This window comes from Carettochelys insculpta, chromosome 23, assembly GCF_033958435.1.
Source record: "Carettochelys insculpta isolate YL-2023 chromosome 23, ASM3395843v1, whole genome shotgun sequence".
Classification (NCBI taxonomy): Eukaryota; Metazoa; Chordata; order Testudines; family Carettochelyidae; genus Carettochelys; species Carettochelys insculpta.
In genome coordinates, this window is record NC_134159.1 from 11275853 (window position 1) to 11300922 (window position 25070).

Genomic DNA, 25070 nt, shown 5'->3' on the forward strand with positions numbered 1-25070 from the left:
TTGCTCAGTGCCCACTACTGGCTAGTGCTTTCAGAGTGAAGGAAGAACAAGGCACTGACATGTTGCGGTCTCTGATCATTGCTTCGTTTAATAAACACTTGTAGCCAGGTTATTTGCAAATCTAATCCCATGTTTGCATTACATGTGGCCTTCAGTGTTGTTTTTCTATAACATCACCCTTGGATCAATTGTCAGAAGAGAGGCTGCCTCTGGTGCAGTGTGTTATCTTCTCTGTTGGTCTTGCTCTCAGGATGCCCCTTACTTGGACTTGGCGCCATACATGCCAGATTACTACAAGCCTCAGTATCTGCTGGACTTTGAGGATCGCCTGCCCAGTTCCATCCATGGCTCAGACAGCTTGTCACTCAACTCCTTCAACTCAGTCACTTCGACCAATCTGGAGTGGGACGACAGTGCCATTGCACCATCAAGTGAGGGTAAGTGGCCAGAGGGCATGGGGTGGGAGTGAACATGCTGCTTCTGTTTGCACAAGAATCTGAGTACTACAGAAAAGCTCCCAGGTTCTAGGACAATGCCCCACCCAGCAGAGATCTCATTGGCATCTCTTCTTGCTGCGATTACTAGAGCTTTGTAGCTGGGCAATACCCATGCTTTCCCAGACAGCCAATGCTGTGCTTTGCCATTTTTGCTAAGAACTCACTAAACCACTGGGTCAGATGAGACACAAGCTGTGGGACCTGGGGGATAAAGATTCATTTGTAAGGGGGCAGGACTGGGCCTGTTGTTTGCACTCTAAGCCACATCAGTCTTGCACACAGATGTGTGGCCAGTGGAGATTACATGCCCCAGCATTCTTTGCTTCCTCTTGATCCAAGCTGCCAGGCCCTCCAGCCTAGACTGAACATAAAGGTTTTCCAAGCCATATTGGTCCACTTCTTCAGCCTTTGTGCAGTAACTCTCTGTTGTTCCCTGGAATTCTCCAGCAGGACAGGTAGAGCAGTAGAGCTCCAAGGCTGTTTAAATCCCGCAGGATGGACATGCGTCTCCTTGCTTTAATTGCTCCTACAGATCAACTTGACCCTGGGCACTGACAGCAGGGAGCCTGGACTTGCTTCTTCTCCTTGCACTCAAAAATTACCTCTGCTGGGCCTGATGAGCTAAAGACAGAGCATATCTGAACACAGTCCTCCTGTTTCAATGTGGCATTTGGTCCAACAGTCCATAGGGTTTTCATGTATAACAGTTACAGTTGCTTAGTAAGTTAAAAGGGCCCTGTGAGCACTCTTCCCAGCTAAGTAAAGGGAAGAAAACTCCAAGCTTTACTATGGGCTTTCTTCTTGTCCGCAAGACAAAAACCAAATCAGCTGAACAGTCGTAGGCAATGATTGCGTCAGCTGCCGGGAGACCTTACCTCAGGCCTTGTGCAGTGGACTCTGGTGACAGCATCCAGGAATGGGTGAACTTGACAGGACTAGGATGGCCCTTTCAGTGGGGTTTGCTGGTATTTTCTGCTCTCCTTATTGTCCATTTCATCCCTATTGTCCGTTTGCAAAATAGAAACAAGGCTATTTCTGGGTGTGTCTGGAGGAGGGTGATCCCATTAGGCAGCTAAGGGATAAATGTCCTTCAGCAACATACAGTAGAAAAAGTTCATGTCAGTTTTAACACAGTCTTTCCTCAGCTTCCCAGGAGCCTTCCTGAACCCCGTAGTACGCCCAGCCTGTTGTTGTTGTGGTAGGGCAGTCAGAGGCAATGCTGAAGGCCCCAGCAGCAGAGACTGAAGGGAGTGATGGTCAGGAGCAGACTTAGCAGTGTTTTGTATTGATCTCCCAGCCTTTGTTCTCTGCCATATACTGGAGACTTGGCCTGCGCTACTTGTTCACAGCATATAGTGCCACCCTTACTCGTGTGCAGAATATGCCAGCCCTATTAGCAACATTGAACCTGTGAAAGAGCCACTAAAGGGTTAATGGAGCCATCTGATAGGCATTTGCCAACCCCAGGTATTTGCTGTCAGATTCTAAATGTACTGTGTTGACCTATGGGGCCTTAGTTTTAAGATTTGCTTTAAAAATATTTCATGAGGGTGTTGCTGAAGATTATAAAATCATCTCTCTAAAAGATGTCATCTGCTCCTCCCCCCGAGAGCTGTTGCACAGAGGAGTACCAATTCAACAGTACTGTGCAGGGCCTAGATAGTCTAAGGATACCCTTGACAGGAAATCACATCTCCAACAAAAATGGAAGCGATCGCTTGCTCTGTGGCCATCAGCAGGACATGTCCGGGTCCCAGGCACAATCTCTTCAGGAATGTCCATTTATATGAGTCACACCCCTGGATATGCCATTGTATGGTTAATATACTGTTCAGTAACATTAAGTATTACATTAAATGCAGGAGATGCAGCTTTGAGGTTGAAAATCACAAGAAGCTGGAAAGTTTGGTTTAGAAATGGGAACTGGGAGTCCCAGCTGCCAGATTTTTGACCCTAATTAGTGATGCCCCAGTTTCACTGTCTCTAGAAGGGTGATACTCCCCCACCTCCCATCCACAAGGAGGTAGGAGACTCAGTAACATAAAGTTTCTAAAGTACTTTCAAACCCTTTAAGGAAATGAGCAATCAGCCTATGATGATATTTACATGAGCTTGATGCAGCATGTTAGGTGGTGTTTCCTGTTACATATGAGCAGCCTCTGTTCATCTCAGCTGTTGTTCACTCTGAAGCATAACAATGACAATTGGACATCAACTTATTATTTCACTAGTAGTCGTTGTAGGAACAGCCTGATGCTGTGGGATTGTAGCTGGAGACTGATCAAAGGACAAGTACCCTCCGCAGCCTAACTTCTAGCTTTGTAAGCATTACTGAATTAAACAACACAATACCTAGGGGAGGCAAGTCACAGAGAGGTAGCTGTCTTAGTCTGTATCTTCACAAAACAAAAAAGCCATCATCTAGCACTTTAAAGACTAACAAAATAATATATTAGGTGATGAGCTTGTGTGGGACAAACCCACTTGTTCAGATCTGGAAATTCTGATGAAAGTAAACTGGCACAACGAGAATTTAACAGAAATAAAAAAAATGAAATTAAAGCTGACAATTCAGCTACATAGGACAGAAGGGGGTGGGGAGGTGAAGGGTGGGGAAGAAAGGGAAGAAAATTACATACTGCAAGTGTCTATTAAGTTGTGACTTGCCTGAGATCACTACGAATATCAAAGATGGGAAAACTGTCTTTGTAAAACTGTCCTTTCCCCATCTTTGATATTCGTAGTGATCTCAGGCAAGTCACAACTTAATAGACACTTGCAGTAAGTAATTTTCTTCTCCACCTTTCACTCCCTTGTTCTCCTCCTTCTGTGTAGCTGATTTGTCAGTTTTCATTTCATTTTTTTCTATCTTTCTGTTAATTCTCATTGTGCCAGTTTACTTTCATCAGAATTTCCAGATCTGAAGAAGTGGGTCTGTCCTACCAAAGCTCATCACTTAATAAATTATTGTGTTGGTCTTGAAAGTGCTACATGACTGCTTGTTTGCTCTAGAGGAGGCAAGTGTAAGTGGTGAAACTGAGGCACAGAGAGGGTAAGTAATCACCAAGCTGATCCCTCAAGTACTTGGTGGAGATGGGGTTGGAATTCCTGGGCCTCAGCCCCATGTGCATGCCATTAGGTTGTGCTACTCTAGTCATTCTTTTTCCAGTTTTAATTTTATAAAACTTAACCTTAGGGACTCTGGTCTCTAAGGGGGGGGGCCTCAGACGCAACTGTAATACAAATACCAATTATTAGTAAAGCAGACTTCCTTTTACATACATGTTTCCTAACCAGTTTATCATTCTTTTCAGATGAATATTTTCTTTATCCCCCACTGTTCACGTGTTTCCCCATCCCTCCCTATTACTTGTTTCTAATCCTCCGTTTTATCCCTCATTTTTGTAGATTATGATTTTGGAGATGTCTTTCCTGCAGTGCCGTCCATGCCCAGCACAGTCTGGGAAGGTGGGACATAGTCATCTGTTACCATATTTATCTCTTCTGCATCCTTTCTATACCAAGCTTGCTGCATGTCATTGATCTTTTTTTTTAATAAGAACAAATATTCTGATCTTGATGGAATTCTGTAGCAGTAGAAACAAGCTCTGTATTGAATGACTCTTCCAACTTCGGAGCCGGAACTCCTGTGTCATGTATTCTGTATGGTGGTGTGTGAGGTTTCCCTCCAGTTACTAAGCTTCTCACATTACTATATGCCACAGAATGTTTGACTATTTCTCCTGATTCCAATTAATGTTTCACTTTACCTGGCACGTGTCTGATCAACGGTTTTAAGACACCCCGTTCAGATATTTGTTGCTGACGTTTCTATCAAGTGAAATTGGATTGATTTAATAAAATGACTATCTAATATACTATGAAAGCTGGATGGATAAAGGAACCTTTTTAAAAGATTAAGGGAAAAAATTGTTAAATTACTCCTGAATTGAAATTGGCACATGGTGATCAGGGATCATCCCAAATGTTTCAGGTAGTTATAAACTAAACCGTTCCTTCTCAATACAGCCTATGCTATACATTGCCTTCATGTGGTAAAGAGCAGCTATGCTGATTAACAGATGTGTGCCAAATGTCTAAATTAGCAAATAGGATCTTGAAAATGGCTTCTGTTTGAATTGTACTTTAAATAGAATTTTTGTTCATTTTTAATACATTTTTTTCCCTTTGAGAGGCCTTGACCCCATGATTCCCTCCTCAGTTAAAATGTAGTCAAAGCCATAACCTTCAGCTAATGGCCTTATTTTGTTTGGCCATTGCTTTCCTTTTTTTAAGCCTGGTGTTCATCGGTCTCCATTTCTTAGAATAGGGGGCATACCTCTATTTTATTGGTAATCTGTTCTCCTTTCTCTGCATGGAATACATCATCTCTACTCAACACAGGCACAACTAGAACATCTCTGTGTATTCTTCATACATAATTGGATTAGGAAATATGTCCTCTTTACCCGTGGAGGAAACACACAGTTTTGTTTTTGTTTTTTTAATTTCTAACTAATAGCTTGATAGGTTCCTTCAGCTGAAATTGTTTTACATCATCATCGTCATCATCAAACTATTACCTCATACAGCATTTTGGTAAAGATCTGCTTGAATTCCATTAGGATGGCTTTTGGTCTCTAACGTTCTCTTCTCTCTGTAAACTTTTTCTCTCTCCAAGTACAAAAGACACTCTGGTTTTCAGAGCACAGTCTGAGCAGCCGGAAACAAAAGCCCACTGACCCTTTTCCTGTTGCAGTCATGTGTGGTTAATGCAGGGTCTGGCCGAGCTCTCAAGTTCTCTGCAGCTGGGGTACTAACCACGTTTGCTATTCTGACCACTCCTGCAAAGACTGAATTTAAATAATCTGCATATGTTTCCCAACAGCCACTGTTCAATCCAGCACTTCCTACTGAGAGATCCTGGAACTGTGATCTCCCTCAAAAGCCAATGTTTCCCCCATCCTTACCCACAGATGCGCCTGTATATATAGTTATATAACTGAAACAACAGCTGTAAATTTTGTACTGGGGCCTTTGGTTACTGTGGATGGAAGAAATTCGGTTTGGTGCAGCTGTGGATTGCTGGATAAGTGATGCTGGTGGTAATTGGCTTTGGTGTTGGTGTCTGAGGAGGTTGTAGTTGATGGGTGTGGTGCTGTATATATTATCAGTCCTTACTTCCTCTCCCAACCTCCATCTGGCAGCATCCAAGTTGTCATCTTATAGAAAGCCTGGTTGACTATGGAGGAGGCTGTGATTAGTTCAAGTGGCTCATGTCACTACAGCAATGATGTTTGTTCCCTGTACTTGTAAATACAGTCTAAAAATGCAGAAAATATTAATTGCATTTTTAAAATAAGAAGCAATGGGCCACATGACCATACATGTTGTGAGATGGGCTGTGGCATAATGTCTCCTTGCTGTGCAAGATCTGTGCAGCTTATGTGAGTGAGTTGCATTCACACCACTAGAACAGTGCCAGGTGTGCAGTCTGATCCCTGGGGAAATCGAGCCACCCATGGGAGGTCAGATTGCAGGGTTGGAATCTAAATAATAAGGACCATTTTTCTGAATACTGATGAGACCTCTTTGCAATCACCTGGCTCCCATCAAAAAGATTCTTCTCTCCTCCTTTAGTTTACTGTATGGATTTCTTGCCACACCTTCAGAAATCAGGTGGTTAAGAATTTGTACCTCTCTTCAGTCACCCTTCCCATTTAAATGTCACGGTCAGAATAAAATCCTACATTTTAGACATAATCAAATAACCTTATCGGTAATAAAGGTAACAAATTAGGTGGCTGAAACTGAGAGTTCTTAAGTCATTTAATTTTTCTGCTTTTTCTGTTTTACTCAGTTCAGACATTGAAAATGGAATGGTCAGTTTCACTTTTACTGTGGTTTGCAATATGTCACTGCAAACTGCAGAAAGCACTGTTTTGAAATGAAAATACAAAACCCAACACTCAGCATCAGATTTTATAAAAACCTGTTCATTTTCCTAATGCAAAACCTACTCATCAAGTGGAAATTACTGGAAAGAGTCTCTTAATTCTGCTAAGCAGGCTATTGTTTGTTCCTTGACTGGCTGAATTCAACTCATCAGATTCTGGTTTCCACTGCAAACACTCATAACCATGAACATGAAATTAATTTCCTGCTAATATTTTCTTACAATCCCTGCTTCCAGGAACATAGTTTCTTATCTGGACTTCGGAACTAACACCATTTTAGAATATCTTTCTCAAGGGCATGATAACGTTCCTTTACCTGACTTGAGTTTGTGGCCAGACAGCCCTGAGCAAGAATGACATGAGCCTGCAAGGCAGAGTTGCTCTTTATCTTCTGTCTGTTATAACTAATATTGGCCCAATAACTTGTACTGAGACTTTACTGTTCTCTATGCTGTTTCGTCTCACTTGCTTCTGGGTGAGTGACATGTTTTTTCTCCCTGCATCTCCAGTCTACTTTGTGTATTCTATGTTAGGAGGAAAGTAGCATCTGCTGTAGCAGTCTATCCATTGCAATCTCTTAGCTTCTCTTTCCAAACCAGAGGTCTGGCAAAGAGATGTGAGCGCTAGTGTGGCCTGAACTCCACAGGGAGAAGGCAGCTAAGTCCTTTGCTGCTCCTCAGTGAAGAGCCACCTCTGCTTGGATAGGTTTTCTGAACTATCGCGCTGATTTCTCATTGGGAAATTGATGAAGTTAATGAAGATCTGCTTTCCAGTATTCTTTTTTTAATCACCATATTCCTAAGCCTAGAAGGATAATTTTGTTACTGATTGGCCTTGTGTTGCAGTTACTATACTTCCAGCCAATTAAGGTTTATCACATCTGTCTGAGACAGAATCAGTGTTGCACCTTAACCAGGGTTTCTAGTGTTAAGCAAAGCAGGATACTCCATCCACAGCGGCCCTGCTGGCCACATCATCCCTAGGGTTTCAGCATGGCAGCTCAGAGAACAGCTGCTTGATCCTGAAGAAATCGGTTTAATTAACTGATGCTACTCAGGTCTCTCTCACACACACACCCAACTTGTGGTGGAAACTTTGCGCTTTTCCAGCCCTGCCTGTATACGTTTGCATGACCCTTCTTCCTCACCCCAACTAAACAAGGATTCAGAGCCCACTGAGGCTAGAGGCACATGGCAGCTTGGTCAGGTAAAAACTTCCTCTGATTCCAAAGTCTGCATGTGTCCTGTGGGCGTTTCTGAGCCTCTTGCAGGCAGCTGCCATTTACTGAGGAGCACAGTGGAGCGAAGATCTGACTTTCTCCGTTGCCCAGCCTGTGATGTACCAGTGCTGACAGTCCACCTGTGCCGGGAGCCCCTGTCAGACTGCGGTCCTGTTTGAAGGCTGGCTGAACATTAAAGTTGTGTTTTCAGGCATCGCGTTCCATGTGCTGGGAAAGGTTGATGGACAGTGGTTCCATCTATGGCACTGGGCTCTCTCCTGCCCATGTCCCACATATGCCCTCTCACTACGTGAGTGTTCGCTGCCTGCAGGAGGCTTCCAAATACTGACCCCAATGGGCAATTTGGTTAATATGTCTACTGGATAGTCTCTGCCCAACAGTGGGGCTGACAACCACCCTGGCCCCTGAGGCAAAGTGGGAGAGGGCCTGGCTCCACACCCCTGGAAGGAGTGGGGCCATGGGTAGTTACCCTTTGATCTGCTGGGACCGCTGCGCTGGCCTCCCCATAGCCACGTGGAGTGGCAGAGCCGCGCTAAATGCACTTCAGGGGGGCCGGAGCACCTGTCGCTTTTGCCCCCCTCCACCTAGAGATTCCACCATCTCTCTAGGTAGGCTCCCCCTCCACCTCCCCAAGTGGTACTCCAGGCCAAGACCTTTCAGAGTCTGCACTGAGCACCACATGTGCAGCCTTCCTCTGCTGCAGTCCAGACATTCAGTGAGGAATTCCTGGTCCCCTGAAGGCCACTGACTGCGATCCTGGTTTTCCCTTTTCCTCTTTGCCAGATGGAGACCTAACAGACACACTCAGCTGCCCACACTCTGCGGCCTCTGATCTGAATGGCTGCAAGACTTCCGTGAAGAGTCCCACACAGCGTTACAACCCCTTCAACGAGGCGAAGTCTGAAGTGCTGTCCTCCACAGAAACCACCCCTGCACACACGGCCTCCCTGCACAGGATGGACACCACAATGGAAAGCACAGACCAGCTAGAGAATGGAATGGAGCTGGAGGTCATCAGGTCAGTGCCATGCCCCCCCCAGGGCAAGCTGGCCCTGGCAGGGAGCTGGTATTTGCCATGTGCTCTCACTTGTGCCACAGGCTGGTAGTGCTGGAAGTGGAAGCCCAACAGACAGATTTTGAGCTCTTGTTTTAAACCTCGTGAGTGAGAGTTGCCAAAGCGCGCAGCACCCCTCAACACCTGTTGTTCTCAGTGGGGAAGGAGGTGGTGTTTCTCCATTGTTCTCCATGGGGACTATCAGGTGTGGACATCTCTTGTCAATCTGCCCTTAAATTGTAAGTGAAGGAATTAACTATCGTAATCTTCTCATCACATATATCCAGGGCACGGCTGGTTACCATGTATAATTGTTAACCAAGTTCAGTGCATGTTACTGCTGTAACCCACCTCTGCGCTGTGGATGACTTATGTGTTTTTATTTCATACCCTGTGCAATATGGCTTTGAATTGGTTGTAAACATTCGCTCAGTAAAGCTCGTTAATTTGTAAAACCAAGTCAAGGACCAACTTTCCAATCCCTGAGCGTGCAGGGCTGGCACTAAGTAAACAGTCCTTTTCAGACTTGATTTGCTCATCAGTTGTTTCCTGTGCAGGATCTGAACCATGCAGTTCTGTCCCATCGTGCTACTGCTAAGAGCATTAATTAATTCATTCCTTCACTCGAGGGTGCCAGGCCTCATCCTTGATGGCCTGAAGATGTCCGAGCAGACAAGAAATAACCTTGCGAAGGACATAAATTCATAGGGTTGAAAGAGACTTCAGGAGGTCAACATGTCCAACCCACTGCCCAACGCAGAACCAATTCCAACTAAATCATCCCAGCCAGGGCTTTGTCAAGCTGGGACTTAAAAACTTGTAGGGATGGAGATTCCACCACCTCTCTAGGTAACGCATTCCAGTGCTTCACCAAGTAGGTTTTCCTAATATCCAACTTAGACCTCTCCCACTGCAACTTGAGGCCATTGCTCCTTGTTCTGTCCCATGCAACTGTGGAAAACAGCCTCTCCCTCTCCTCCTTGTAATTCCCCTTCTTGTAGCTGGAGGCTGCTATCAAATCCTGCCTCACTCTTCTCTTCTGTAGACTTAATAAGCCCGAATCCCTCTCCTGCTCCTCATAAATTATGTGCTCCAGCCCCCTAGTCATTTTGGTTGCCCTCCACTGGACTCGCCAGTGCATCCAAACCTTTTGTAATGGGGGGGGCCACAAAACTGGACACAATATTCTATTCTGTGGCCTCACCAGTGTTGAATAAAGGGAAATAATCACTTCCCAGATCTGGTGGCAGTGCTCCTACTCAGGTACCCAATATGCCATTAGCCTTCTTGGCTACAGGGGCACGTTGTTGAATCATGTCCAACTTCTTGTCCGCCATAAGCCCCAGGCCCTTTTCTGCAGAACTGCTGCTTAGCCAGTCGGTCCCCAACCTGCAGCAGTGTTTGGGCTTCTTATGTCCTAAGTGCCGGACTCTGTGGAGATCAGTGGCTTGAGCACCCAGAACTCCACCTTCCATGTTCACAGGGGAACCATGGCTCTCAGAGAAAAGCAGGGGGTCTAGACCTAGAAAAAGTATCTGTGTCATGGCATTACTACTCCCCTACTGGCACCTACAGGCACTCCACATTCATGTCAAATCTCCACCATCCACTGGACGGCAGCGCTGTTTGTCATGGTTTTGCCCAGTGGATCTTGTCAGTGTCCTTCTGCGTCTCTCCACTCACACACAGCACCACTGCCTATGGCTTTCCCTTATGAAGTCTGACCCCAGCGACAGACAGGGAGCCTATTGGAGCAGACCCCACCACTACCACACTGAAGTCCAGCGTGGAGTGCTAAGTCAGCCAAGCAACAGTGAGCCAGACACAAGTCCCTCCAGGGACCTCTTGAAGAGACCTCTCCCTAATAGGCACAGGGGTTACAAGAACGTTGGTCCCAAAGAATTTCCCCTTGCTGTCCTCCTTAAGGAGCCCAGCATGGAGGCTGGGAATAGTCTGAGTCCATGTACAGAGCCTGCAACACATCAGATGGGGTGGCCAGAGGGAGGAGAGCCCATGCTTAGAACAGGGAAATAAGAGACTTGGATTCTTTCTGCCTTTGCCACAGACTCTCACCAGTGTCCTTGGGCATGTCACCTAGTCTTTCTACTTCTGTTTCCCCATCTACAGATGGGGCTAATGCTTCCAAGCTGGCAGGAGTGTTGAACAACTTCAGTTAGTGGCACCAGAGGGCAGTGTGGTTCTTGGATGAAAGGCACTGGGCAGGTGCATCTGAAAAAGTGCTAGTCTCTGAGGGCAGCCCTGTTCAGCTGTGAAAATACACTCCTGTGTTTTTCTCCTCTGGTCCCTTGTTTGTTCATCTGAATCATTAGTAGATTAATTACTAGATTACTTAATTAGTAGATAACTCATAGTAGATAATTAGTAGATTAATTAATTAGTAGAAAAATTACCCTGCGTGTTTGAGGAATAACCCAGGGGGCTGTGTAAATGCACAAGAGAGAGATCCAGGAAGTCTGGGGTTACCTCCCCTGGACACAGGGGGCAAAATCAGGCTTTGGTGGCATCAGCACACATTTCTCCCCTTGCAGATTAGCAAAAAAGAAGAAACTAGGCAAGAAGAAGAAAGCTAAATTGGAAGAAATGGTGAATTCCGCATCCCCCAGTGCTACAGCTGCTGCCAGGACCAGTGGCACAAGCAAACTGAGCGAAGGCGCTGAGCTGAAGACAGACAGCAGGCCTCCCTCCCCAGAGGCTGCGGAAGGCCAGGAGAGGCCGGGAGAAATCGGCAAGCGCTCAGCCCTGAGCCAGTTGGGCCTGCGGATCCCAGAGATGAAGGACACCTCCATGGAGAGCGTGGGGCAGCCACTGAGCAAAGTGATCGACAAACTGAATGGGCAGCTGGATCCCAGTGGCTGGAATTGCCACGTCGACCCCCACGATCAGTCCTTTCGGACTGGCACACCGGGCGGGACCCCGGACAGGCCACCCTCTGGCAGCTTTAGCGAGGGGATTTCAAGCCACATGGACTTCTACCGCTTTACCGTCGAGAGTCCAAACACTCCTGCACCAGGTTGTGGCAACCATGACACTGCAAGGGCTGGCGAATCGCCACATGTTCCTCGTAGCCCTGAGACTGCTGGAGAAGAGGAAGAAGGAGGAGAGGGAGAAATATCAGGGGCGGTAGAGGACACGCAGGAGGGGACAGAAACAACCCAGGCTGGCAAAATGGAAAGTGGCAGCATGGAGGCCTTCAGCAGGCTAAAAGGAGACCAGCCCAGTCCCTCTCTGAGCAGCACGGATGACTCGGGAGTGGAGGAAGGACAGGGCAGCCCATTGGAAACAGCTCATCCGTCGGAGTTCAGGTAAGGGGGCGGCATGGTTCTAACGTAGGATCTTCGGATGAGCCCCAGAAAGCAACCTGGCCAATGGCTCTCAGTATGAGGTTTCCCCTCTGTGGGCAAGGAGGTCCGTTGTGAGAGACCATTTGCTGCCCCCGGGTCTGACAGAGCTGCGAGGTTAGTGGATGGAGGGCTCGGGAGTGATTTTCGGCAGGGTGTGGGATCTGTCTTTTAGAGCTGGGGGGTTCTGTGAGACTTGGCCAGTTCTGGCTGCCCCACAGTGGCATTTGCTGTTGGCTTGCTCTGCATGCTGAGATTCGGTGTTTAAATGATTAATTAGGGTGTCTCGGGCAAGGACTTGAGATGAACTGAACAGAGAAACCCTTAAAGCAATGGAGACAGGGGAGGCTCAGCACACCTGTGCAGTCCCAGGTTTCCCATCTGTGGGGTGCAGGCTAGTCCAGGGCAGGTGGAGGGAGCAGGAGGTAGGACGGAGGAGCTGGGTGGATAATAGCTGCCTGGCCCTGCAGTCACTGCTCCCATGGATGGTCCCCTGGCCACACCTGCCCTGGAAGGCCCTTGACACAGCAGCCACAGGGCAAGTGGCATGTTCAGAGCTGAGGCCACCTCAGGACTTCAGAGCTCGCAGTGCTACTACCTAATCCCAGAGGAGGCTGCCTGGGTCATGAGGGAGCAGTGCATGCTGGGACCCGATAGCATCCACCACTCTGGGCTGCAATTGGGATCCTTGGTTATTTCTGGGAGAAGGCTCCCTGTATCGCAAACCCTCCTTCCCACGTCTCACTCAGGGTGGATAACAACCATCTGTTGCTGCTCATGATCCACGTCTTCCGGGAGAATGAGGAACAGCTGTTCAGGGTAAGTCTGACCACGTGAAGGCAAGTTCCTTCCTTGCCCTCCCAGGCAGCAGCTGTGATGTGGAATGTGGGGTTATGGACTGGAGGGCTGGGAACTGGGTTCCTCTCCATATCCATTCCTGATCCGTCCAGGCAACAGGGAGTCTTCGGGTGGGCCCCATCTACGTTAGGACAGCTGCTCTGAGGCAGGGCTCAGTAATAATAGCATTAGTGTGTGGCCCAGTTAAACAGCATCTGCCTTGTGGAGAAAGGAAGGCCTGACTGTGCCCTGGAGCCACATTGCAGATGGGGGCATTTCCAAGGCTGTGGTGCAGTCCAGAAACGTAGCCATTACATGGGTTAGTGCGATCTGGGCTAGAGAACAGAGCTGCATGTTAACCATATCGGAGGCCACCTCGTGGTGACTAGATCTCAAAGCTTGTACCTTTGCACAGTGGAGTTGGAACTGTGGCCTTACAGCCTGGGTGCCCTGTTAACAGTTGGCCGTGAACATGGAAGCTCCATTTTTCAAGAGGTGTCTCTCATCTTCTCGCAGATGATCCGAATGAGCACTGGGCACATGGAGGGGAATCTTCAGCTGGTCTATGTCCTGCTGACAGACTGTTACATTTACCTGATCCGGAAAGGTACCTCATCCCACTGGCCTCTCGAAATTACCTTCCCGGGAGGCATCATGAGGGCCGGCAGGGATTTTACGATCAGTGGGGGGGCTACGGTTAGAAGGGCAAATGTATTTTGAAAGTGACGTGGGCTTTCCAGAGCGCACATCCCTATGGAATGGGCCATCTGCCCCATGGGTTTGTACTACAGTCAGCTGGGTCCAGAAGAGCTGTAATACTGCTTATCAACTGTTGGGGGAGCCAGAGAGGCACGCACCTGCTTAAGTGACAGGCAATTTATTTCACCAGCCTGTCTGCTGGGGACAACCCTTCTGGTCCATGGAAGTTCACATCTTCTGCTGCTGCTCCTCAGATGCCTTGGGCTACTAGTTCTGCAGGCAAAGCCCTGGCCTGCCAGATCTGAGCAAATCTCCGTCCTGTGTTTTGGGACTGTCCTCCCCACCTGTTCACACGCTTGTCCTATGTCTTGTGCTAGGAGCAGCTGAAAAGCCGTACATGGTGGAGGAGGCCGTTTCGTATAATGAGCTAGATTACATCTCGGTGAGTCCAGGTTGAGCTTGCAGGGCTCAGCAATGCGCTGGGTCAAGCAGAGAGGTGCCAGAACACACCTCCTGCTGGCTGGGTTATTTTCCACTCCCTGGTATCTGTCCCTCCCTGTCTCTCTGTTGGGGTATGAGAGCATCACTGCGGTACCAGGAGGGGCTTTGTGCCCCTTGAAGGCAGTGTTCCCGCTAGAGTCTGGAACTGATAGAGGACTCTGAAGACCAATTCTTCTGTAGCTGGCGGTTTGCAGCCTCAATGCAGATGATCTTACTGGGGTGCAAAGGAAGTGCCCTTCGCCTCTTCAACTGCTGGGGTCACCTGGGGTCAACTGCTGGGGTCACCTGATCCTGGCAACATCACCCCATCCCAGTTGTTGCTCTGGACCTGTACTCCAACACCTCCCTCGCACCCCCCCATGGCCTGTAGCCACTGCTTATGGGTCTTTCCAAAGCCTCATCCCCATCCTGCTCTGTGACCTCCCTAATGAATGCTTGTTTGTTCCCATGGCAGGTTGGCCTGGATCAACAGACGGTGACGTTGGTCTGTACCAACCGTCGAAAGCAGTTCCTGCTGGACGCCGCTGACGTGGCCCTAACAGAGTAAGCATCACTGCTATGCCTAGATGGATTGATCTCTCCATGTGCCCAGAGTTATTCTCGGCCACTTCCCTTGTGCCTGCAGGCTGCCCCTTCTCTCTGTAAAACCACTTGTGAAGCCGGTGCATATGGTTCCAATGAAGGGTAGCACATGGGTTGGGGTTGGATCTCATGATCCCAGGGCTGTCACTGAGATTGGAGGGTGATTCTCCTACAATTTAGTAACAACAAGAAGTCCTGTGGCACCTTACAGACAAACAAATATTTTGGAGCATCAGCTTTCGTGGGCAAAGACCCACTTCATCAGAAAGCTTATGCTCCAAAATATCTGTTAGTCTATCAGGTGCCACAGGACTTCTTGTTGTTTTTGAAGATACGGACTAGCTCGGCGACCTCTCTGATACTACAATTTAGTGTTAGCCCCACAAACTGACTGATGGTATTAAAAGTTGCAAAATGCTCCTAGCAGCTCCCTCCACTAGCTGATGGTGCAAGACACAGCCTGCTGCTGGCAGGGCCTGTTGCTTTAAATAGCTCTCTGATTATCATTGCACCACTTGTGTGTATTTGGTTCCCAAGTCTCACTGGGGTTACCGTGTTTTGCAGTGAATGGCTTGGCCTGGTATGAGTGCAAAGGGAAGGTTTGACGTTACCCTTCCGCTCACTGTCTGGCTGTGACTGACTGCCTCCAAACCGACAGGGAAAAGACAAATGGTTGGGTTTTGAGTTCACAGGCAAATCTCACCTTATAGGGCCAAGAGGAAGGTGGTTTGTTCCTTTGGGGCTTTTTAGGTCCCATGTGGCCTCTTAGGCAGTGCACTCATAAGCTCTCCATCTGAAATAATTTTCCTTCCCAGTATGTTGTTTTGACAGGGCTCTGGAGCACATGACCTGTGAGGAGAGGCTGAGGGACTTGGGTTTATTTAGCTTGCAGAAGAGAAGAGCGAGGGGTAATTTGATAGCAGCCTTCAGCTGCCTGAAAGGGGGCTCTGAAGAGGATGGAGAGAGGCTGTTCTCAGTAGTGACTGATGGCAGAAGAAGGAGCAATGGCCTCAAGTTACAGAGTGGGAGGTGCAGGTTGGATATTAGGAAAAACTGTTTCCCCAGGAGGGTGGTGAAGCACTGCAATGTGTTGCCCACAGAGGTGGTGGAATCTCCATCCCTTGAGGTTTTTAAATCCTGGCTTGACAAAGTCCTGGCTGGGATGATTTAGTTGGGGTTGATCCTGCTTTGGGCAGGAGGCTGGACTCCTGAGGTCCCTTCCGTCCCAAGGATTCTATGATTCAACAAGGCTTTGTAAGGTCGGGTCTTTCTTGGGCAGGTTCCTGCCCCAGAATCAGCATCTTCAAAGTTGCCATCTCTTTGAGCTATTACTTTATATGAGAACCCTTGGGCACCTTTGGGCCTCTATCCCACACTGGGATCTGTGCTATCAGACAGGCTGCATGTGGGGGCATGGATCTGCCCCATGCACCTGACTGCAAGGTTGAGTCTGCACCATCGTTTCCGAGCCAGGACTCAATCTGAGCCAGGCATCCCAGCTCTCGCCTCAGTTGGGCTCCAGTGGGGTCTGAGTCCAAAAGGTGACCTAAACAACAGTCTCCCCTCCCTCAGGTTCTTCCTGGTCTCTTTGAAATCAGCCATGATCAAAGGCTGCCGAGAGCCTCCATACCCCAGCATCCTCACTGATGCCACTATGGAGAAGCTGGCCCTGGCCAAGTTCGTGGCCCAAGAGTCAAAGTGTGAGGTGAGGTAGGAATTAGGGATGTCTTGAAATGTTTTCTTCACTGAAGACTGTTCTTACCAGCACATCCACTGGGCTCCTGCGTGCCCCTCTGCAGCACCCTCTTCCCACAGTCCTTACCCTAACTCTGTACTGCTTGCTGTTTTAGCGGAGCAGATCAGTCTCCACTGCAGTCCCTGTTGTGGTCTGTTTGCTATTCTGCACCACCCTAGAGGCAGCTGCAACTTCAGCAGCAGGGTCCTTCAGTGTCCCATGCAGCCTCCAGGGGGCTGTTCTGAGCTCAGTTGTTAGGAACTGCATGGAGACACTGCATTAAGCCACGTACAGTGTAATCCCCAACAAGAGTCATTCTCTGACTTGCTGCCTTATCCTTTTCTATCGAGGCCCTGAAGCTTTCAGCCCGTCCAGGAGGTATGATTCCTGCAGTAGGGGCTCCCCAGGCTAGGCTGCCACTGTCCCTGCGATAAGCCCGGCTGCTGTTAGGTCTGGGAGACTGGTAACACCTTGCTTGGTCTGGGTGTCTGTCTCGCACAGGCTTCTGACGTGGTTGTGCGCTTCTACGGCCTCGTTCACTGGGAGGACCCCATGGAGGAGGCCTTGGGACCAGCTCATTCACTTTACACTTCTCCGGAGACCTCAGTCACTAAAGAAGGCATCCTGCATTGCAAGGCTGGGACCTCGTACCTGGGGAAGGAGCACTGGAAGACCTGCTTTGTGGTGCTCAGGTGAGCTGGGATTGCATGTACGGGGCACTCTGCCAGCCTGGGCTGTGAAGTGCTTAGGGAAGGCTGGAGAGAGCAGAAAGCCCATCCTGGTCATCAGCCCTTATTGACCTTACCAGATTGAGACCATAAGTCTAGGCTAATTTTTATCCCGGAGCAGGCCGGCCTTCTCCACACCGCTCACTGCTCCAGGCCTCCCCAGCCCCAGGCTCTCTGATGGCTGAGCAAGCCTAGATGGGGGGATCTTTCTGCTCCAGTAAAGCCAAGTAACCCTGCGGAATGGGGACGGAGTCAGAGTTGAGCTTCGAGGCCAGTGCTGGTTGTTCTCAACAGCAGCCCTGGGAGCTAAATGACACTCTTCTTGCTGCCCTTGTTAATGTTGTACCATGAGCGCTGGAGGTACAGAGTCCTGTCGCTCATTGATCCTGTTGCCTAAAGCCCAGGATAACATCTCCTGATGGGTGTGGTGCTGACCCGTTCTTCCATAGTTCTTATTCTTATGTGGGACGTGGCCACAGCCAGCCTTCCATACCACCAGTGTCGCTCAGTCCCGTCATTCCCTGTGCTGTGCTAGCAGCAGGAATCCGGGGTGAAGAAGGGAGGGAAGTTTATGAGACAGCTCCAGGGCTAAAACGTGGAGAGATTTGCGTTGCTGGTCAGAGGCGCTAGCTGCGTTAATTGCTTTGTCTTATGTTTCCCATTGCAGCAATGGAATTTTATATCAGTATCCAGACCGCACTGATGTTATCCCTCTGCTCTCTGTGAACATGGGGTAAGCGGGCATTAAGCGTGTTAGCTGTACTGCATTGCTACAGCAAGCTTCATCGGCCCATTGACCTCGTACCTGCTGTAGGCAGGTCAAGGTTTGCATCACTTGGTCTCATTAGAACTGATCTGAGGAGTGAGCTACAGTGTCTGTCCCCTGGGAGGACCATGTTCTCTGAGTATTTCTGTTACATCTCTGCACCTCCCAGTTGCTTACATCAGGAGAAGGCAGCAGTCCACATTCAGTCTGAAGCAGAGAGCGGTGGGTGATCGGTAATGAGAGTCGGAGCCTTTCAGCTGTACTTCACCAGTTCAGATCACCCAGTCGCAGAGGCTGAAAGTCAGTGACGTCCGAGTTGGGTGGCAGATCTCAGGCCAGTCCCTAATGTGCAAGGTTCTGTGTCAGGGACTACCGTTACAGATGGTCTCAGGTCACATGAGCTGTGGAGACTGGACTTGCTCCCCAGTCCCTGCTGGTGGGACTAGGGTGTATAAGGTGGGCAAGATGCAGCTACTTGGCGCTGTGCTAGGGACAGCTGTTGATCCAGCTTTTAGGATCATTTGAAGTTCATGTCTGCTGGGGATAACTGTATGGGAATTCCGCAGCAGCTGTTGGGCTGTTAGCAGTGATCCTGGGGTCCAGAAATCAGTTTCTCTCTGCTGAGGCCTGGCTGGCTGGTGTGAAATACAACACAACAGAAGCTCTTCTCTTCCTGCATTAAGTCAGAATTGACAGGGATCTGGGAGTGCCAAACCTGACTCTGCCACTGACTCTTTGTGTAACCTTGAGCAAGTTACTTAGTCAGTGCCACGGTTTCCTCATTTATACAACATAAATTATTCTTTGAAGTATTAGGCCTAAGTATGTGTACAGGTGAAATCAGTGGGAGCCCCATCCTGTGTCTGAGAGCAGAGTATTCCCATGAGCTCCGCTGTGTGATCTAAGAGAAGGTGCGAGCGAGTGAGGCTACCACACAACCAGGGTCGTAGGACTGAGACTATTACACCAGCATCAGTCAGGGAGAAGGGGAAGCCATTAGCAGGCTGGTCAGGGCAGGAATATGCAGTCCTCTGACAGCAGAGCATATGACTGGAGGGTTGTTTACGTCCGGCCTGCTTTACATGCCCAAGGCCCTGGTGTTTGACCACTATGAAATACATCACACTGCCGGCAGTGCACCTCATATCTGTTCTCCATGCCTGCACTGTCTCACCTAACCCAGGGGTGTCCCCACAAAAGGGATTGGCTGTGAGCTGGGCTCTAACGGCTGCCAAAGGGAGTGAGATCCCCGAGTTTGGATCCTCCCAGGTACATACCTTCCCCATCCCGCAAGTGCCTCTCTAGGGGATCTGCCAGCCCACCTCTGCCAGCCTGCTCCCAGGATGGTAGTGAGAAAGCGAAGCCAGGGTTCTAAACCAGCTCAACTAGAACCACCACCTCAGAGTGCACCTGGAGAGGAGGGGAGGACCACTGCTGCTCACAGAGTCCAGGGCTGCTGTCCTGCCCTGGACTTGCACTGAGCCATTGCATTCTGGGCCAGCTGAGCCTTTGCACCACGTCGTGTTGCTCTAACGCAGCTGGAGGTGGCGAAGGTCTGGGCATTCCCTGAGCTAGCTACAGCTGGAGGCATCACTGCTTGCTGGGCCTCCGAGGGTGTCAGGGGGTTCTTTTCCCCATGGGATCGTGAGCTTTGTGGGCAATGAGAGCTGCAGTGGTGCACCCCGCACAACCAACATGCCCTCCAGCTCCCAGGGCGAGCCTCAGCCGGCCTCTCGTCGGCCAGGCCCCGGTTTTGGCCAGAGACAGAGAGTGACTCGTCCGAGAGCTTAGGAGCCGTAGAGCAGAGCCAAGAATCATCAGCGTGGTGACAGCAGCGCAGCCCCAACTCCTGCCGGTTGCGGTGTTGGCTTCTCGTGCACGTCCGAGCGGGGAAAGGGGCAGAACTAACCCCAGCATCAGCCCACGCGGGGAAGGCTGGTGGAAGGGGAGGAACCTCGGGGCCGGGGAGGAGCATTTACCACACCTGGTGACACTGGGGCACATTCTGCGCTCTTGGGAGCTGCGTGCCCATGCGCCTGGCGGCCTGGAGCCCTTTGCTCTCTCCCGCGAGTCTCCTGGCCTCTGATTTCCGCTTCTGGACTCTTTCAGGGGGGAGCAGTGTGGCGGGTGCCGGCGCTCAAACACCACGGACCGGCCCCACTCCTTCCAGGTGATCCTGACTGACCGGCCCTCGCTCGAGCTCAGCGCCGAGAGCGAGGAGGAGATGGCTGACTGGATGCAGTACTTGTGCCAGGCTGTCTCCAAAGGGGTGAGCGGCTCTCCGCACACGCTGAGCTGGGTGTGGCGTCAGGCAGCTTTCCTGCTCCGGAATGGAAACTGTCAGCCACCGAAACCTTTGCCTAGCGCTCTGCAGTGAGCCTCCTCCCAGGGAGCTGGGGCGGGGAGGGAGGGTGTGATTCCGGCTCTGTAGACTGTAGTCCTTGAGGAACCTGTTGTGCCCCTAGTACCAAGGGGTGGGGTCTTGACTCCTGGAGCACCCACGTGGGGAAGGACCTGTTTCTATACTGCCTTGGTGTTGCTATGCAGTGCAGACCAACAGCCGTGGGGCTCTGGGGCAGTTGCTCTCCTGACGGGGAGGAAACCAGGCTCAGGAGCAGATATGGGGCTCAGGCTCTGAGGCAGGAAAGCAGCTGGTGTATCAAGCACTGCTTCCTTCCCAGCCAGCAGAGTGGCCCTGCCTTCAGGGCACATCTGTCTGTTCACAAGCTTGGCTGTCCGTGCCCCATAGCATCTGAACTCTGTCCTTTCTAAGGCGTCTGTGACTGGAGCAAAGGGCCAGCTGGCTGGCAGCTCTGGAGGGATCCTTGAGATAAGGAGTGAGGCTCGGCTTTATGCCCAGAGCAGGATCTGAAGCTACAGAGGGGATTTGGAGTAGGATCTTGGAGAACAGGCCAATGAAGAAAGGGTCAGATTCTCCGCAGGTGTAGATCACTGTGGGCCCATTGAAGTCAGTGGAGCTGCACTGATCTACACCAGCTGTGGTTGTGGGTCCAGGAGGGGCTTTTAGCTCACCAGACACACAGCTGTGTCCAGAGAGAGGCCTTGGCACATAGGTAAGGGCTGGCTGATGTCCGGCAGAGAATTGTTGCCTGCGCTCAGCAGAGTGGCTGGTTCTGACAGTTTACCCTCCTCCACCCACCCCCACAGGTTATCCCCCAGGGTGTGATCCCCACACCCTGCATCCCCTGCTGCCTTGTCCTAACCAGCGAGAAGGCCTTCACCTGCCATGAGGACTGCCAGACGAGCTTTTTCCGCTCGCTTGCCACCGTGAACCTGCCGGACATCACCGCGGTCTCGACGGAAGCTGGCAAGGAGTACTGTATAATAGTGAGTGTGGGCAGGCGGCAGCTGCTGTCCGGAGCCGGAGGCATATTGAAGGGGAGCTGGCTCCAGTAAGTAACCACTGTGCCTCTCTCTCGCCATGCAGGAGTTTGCTCAGGATCGCAGCCAGTTCCTGCCCTCCTGGGTCCTGTACTTTAGTTGCACTACAGAACTGGAGAGGTTCCTCCTGGCACTGAGCACCGCGTGGAGAAATCTCTTCCAGGTAAATGGCCCCTGGCAGCTCTAGCGAATTGTTGGCAGAGAAAGCTGCCAGTTCCTGCATTCGGAGCAGGTCTAGGGAGCCAGACTGCAGGGAAGGGAGCGGGGGCCTGTTTGACCTACATCTGCCTGCAGGGGTCAGGTTCGGATTTGTGGCCTCCATGCTTCCGGGTAGAGAGCAGCAACGCTTCACGCAGCCTGCTGGGTTGAAACAGCCCCCGGTCATGCCTTCTGCAAGTTGGATGTGGTGGCCTGAGAGAGAGCCAGGCACCTGCTGAGGGAGCAGCACCCAAGGCGTGTGCCCAGGGGAGCAGTGGGCAATACACACCCCTGGGGGTATAACACGGTATTTCTCACCGGAGGTGGTGGCCAGCAGCCTGCCTGGGAGACAGCGCAGCTGTGATTTGTGTCCTGAGTCCAGTCTCAACTCAGGACAGGCTCTGCCCAGGGATAGCAATGGGGGCTGTGGGGCAGGACTGAAGGGTATCAGCAGAGCTGGGTGGGGGGACCCACAACTGGAATGGTAGCCCATGGGTGAAGCCTGGAACAGGAGGGAGGGATGCAGGGCAGGGGGAAGGGGCATCTGAAGAGCTTGGAAGGAGGATAACGGAGGCATAACCATTCCCTAACTGCCAGTGCTGAGTCCGGCTCTTTCACAGGCACGAGCATGTCTGTGCAGCTAACGCCATTAATGGTGGTGGCATAGTTCCCCGAACAGCCACGTTCTGGGCAGTAACCCCAGAGTTCCTTGGGCCGGACACAGCCCCCACAGTGCTACACTCTGCCCCACAGCCGCAGTGACCCGCCGCTCTCTATCTGTGTTCCAGGTTGATCTCCAGCACAAGGCGGTCGAAGAAGCCTCAGTCAGGAAGAAATGTGAGGATGCCTTGAGCCTGATCCACAGTGCCTGGCAGCGCAGCGACAGCCTGTGCCGAGGCCGGGCCTCACGGGACCCCTGGTGTTAACAGAGGCGAAGGCAGAGCCCCTTATTGTAAAAGGCACAAGCTAACCTCCCCACCTCGTGACGCCAGCTCTGCGGGGCAGTCCCGTCCCTCCCCTGGTGGAGGCAGACAGACTCTAGCCAGCGAGCGTACCTTCTCCTTAGCAGTGTTTGGAGCTTGCTGCAGGCACAGGGTTCCCAGCACTGTCCCTCGAGCTGGGAGCACATGAGTGTACGTCATGGCTCAGCCACGTGCTATCTCTTCACGGTTGCTTGTCCTCCTTGCTGCACGGAAGCCTTCACTCCGCCCCGTGGCACGTGGCTTCTCTGCTGTGTCTCAGCAGCGCTGTACGGTACCAGGCCTCCACTGTGGGGAGTGCAGTGGAGATGGGGGAGCGTCATCTAAACCAGCCGCCATGCACGGGCAGCTGCACCGAGTTCTTCATTCAAAGAGCCTTGCAGAGACTCTGGCCAGGCCCACGCTCTTCTCCATCGCCCAGCTGCCTCTGGACAAGTGACTCTCTCCTTAAAGGAGTCATAACCTAATATGAATGAGGGATGGGTGGGCTGGGCTGGGTCCAGGCAGGACGTTCGCTCATTGCGTCATTGGGCACCAGACCGGGTCTGCGCACTTGTACTGACTAGTTGTTCATTTTAGAACACGTTTGATTGTAAATGTGGTGAGACTGGAACACTAAATAGCTGCTGCGCATGTTTTATCCTTGCTAATACAATTGCGTACTAATGCAGTGCTTCACCTCAAGGAGTGCTCCCCCCAACAACGCCTCTCCTTGGCTGTTTGCGAGCTGTGTTTGCTGGATGTTCCCTGCCCGTAAGATCGCTCATCGGTAATAGTAGATTTCTGACCACCGCACACAACCTGTCCCGTCACAGCCAGACGAAGCCGCGAGGAGAAGGGTGCTCAGGTGGAAGGAGTTGCATTCAGGCTGTGGTTGTGGATGCCTGGGTCTGCTCTGATGTCTGAAAGGGGGAGAGCAGGAGAAGCTGGAGCCCGGGGCTGGTCTTGGTTCAAAATTAACCCTCCTCTGGAAGCACAAAAGCTGCACATTCAGCCACCGAAGCGATGCTGGCCAGTGGCATGTAGGCCCTCTCTCTTCCACCCGCCTGCTGGAGTTGTTACAGGGGCAAGGGGAAGTGTGGGAGAAATATTGCAGCAAATCTAGGCCCCTTTGAGCAGGAGGAGTGAGAGAGTTACACATGGGAATTGAGGGCTTCAGAGGATTTAGACAACTGCCTCCCATTCATTTAACTGGAACATGTGTCTGAATTGCTCAGGTTGCTCTGCACGTCTCCGCTTCTGGAGCAATAGTTCAGATATTGGAGAACTGGAGGAAGGGGGTGGGATCTATTAACCATTCTGTGCGAAACCAAGTCCCTGTGGACTGGGGCTTGGTAGTTAACCTATGTGAAGAGTGCTTTGGGATTTCTAGTTTGGGGATTTTTTAATAAGTTGGAGACCTTCTAACATAATATATGTTCAGGGGGCCTTTTTTCTGGGAGGTGAACTATGTGACTGAATCAGAGGGGTCACCATGTTAGTCTGTATCCACAAAAACAACGGGAAGTCCTGTGGCATGTTATAGACTAACAGATGTTTGGAGAATAAGCACGTGTTCATGCCTCTGACGAAGTGGATCTTTTCCCATGAAAGCTTATGCTCCAGGAAATGTTAGTCTGTAAGATGCCACAGGTCTTATAGTTTATGTGACTGAATGTGTATATACATCTGCTTTTTTTTGCCCCAGAATAAATACTCATTCGTAACATGGCTGTCTGTCTCTCATTGGCAACTGGTTTTCCGCTGTGGCTTGTCCAAACCCATCACTGGCAATCAGTGGGCCAGGACCACAGACTGAGGCTGCTCCTGTTGCTGGGCAGAATGAAGGGCTTCAAAAACCAAGCAGTGGGATACTAGGAAATGGAGAGTTTGCCTGGAAGGGCTCTGACCACAGACTGAAAGAGGAGGAGACCCTGAGCGGTACAAGGAATCCTGAAAAGAAAAATCCCCCCGGTTATTGTGCTTGGCTGGATTCTCCAGACCTGTCCAAGGCGTTGTTTGGGCTAGACTGTTGCAAGGCTTGCCGTACATAGTGTAGTTGAAGTCTTAGAACGCCCCTGGTGTGCATATCATTTCGTCAGGGAAAAGGTGCTTCCTGCTGGCACAGCTGTTCCCCTCTCTGATTTGGGGAGGGTCAGAACCCAGACCCCCATAGTCAGGCCTAATTCTGGGTTGTGCGGTCACTGAGAGTGGCTGTGTATTTGTCTGACTTCGCTGTGGGCAATGTCAAGGATTCACTGGGGGGAGAGAGAGGCTGGCTGAGGTAATATGCAAACATGTTCTCGTCAGCTGGGAGCTGGTGAGTCACTTACCACGTAGTCAGTTATTTACTCACCTTGGCTGGGAAGTGATTGGACTCAAACAAGTAACCAAATGTACCCCATAACTAAGGCAGAGGTGGAGGAGTTAGAACATCTACAGGCTCCTCCTGGCTCCATGCTGCTTAAGTGACCCACTGGGCAGGTCTCTTCCTCTTGCTGTGCATTAGTTTCCCCCTCAGTATAATGAGAGTGACAATGACCCCGCAGACCTGCC

General features: G+C 50.5%; 1 protein-coding gene across 2 annotated transcripts in view; it reads left to right on the plus strand.

The window, feature by feature from the left end:
- The window catches only part of PLEKHM2 (pleckstrin homology and RUN domain containing M2), a 59472-nt gene extending 35231 nt beyond the window's left edge, over nt 1–24241 (plus strand). The window contains exons 6-20 of one of the 2 annotated variants that reach the window (XM_074975852.1): nt 251–437; nt 3906–3965; nt 8478–8712; nt 11298–12071; nt 12857–12926; nt 13461–13551; nt 14021–14085; nt 14599–14687; nt 16299–16431; nt 16963–17153; nt 17857–17922; nt 20065–20224; nt 21124–21303; nt 21404–21520; nt 22344–24241. In XM_074975852.1, the coding sequence (XP_074831953.1) occupies nt 251–437; nt 3906–3965; nt 8478–8712; nt 11298–12071; nt 12857–12926; nt 13461–13551; nt 14021–14085; nt 14599–14687; nt 16299–16431; nt 16963–17153; nt 17857–17922; nt 20065–20224; nt 21124–21303; nt 21404–21520; nt 22344–22481 (2556 nt within the window). In that variant the 3' untranslated portion in view covers nt 22482–24241. The remainder of the gene's footprint in view (nt 1–250; nt 438–3905; nt 3966–8477; nt 8713–11297; nt 12072–12856; nt 12927–13460; nt 13552–14020; nt 14086–14598; nt 14688–16298; nt 16432–16962; nt 17154–17856; nt 17923–20064; nt 20225–21123; nt 21304–21403; nt 21521–22343) is intronic. The other variant, XM_074975853.1, reaches the window with a different exon arrangement.
- The last annotated feature ends 829 nt before the right edge of the window (nt 24242–25070 follow it).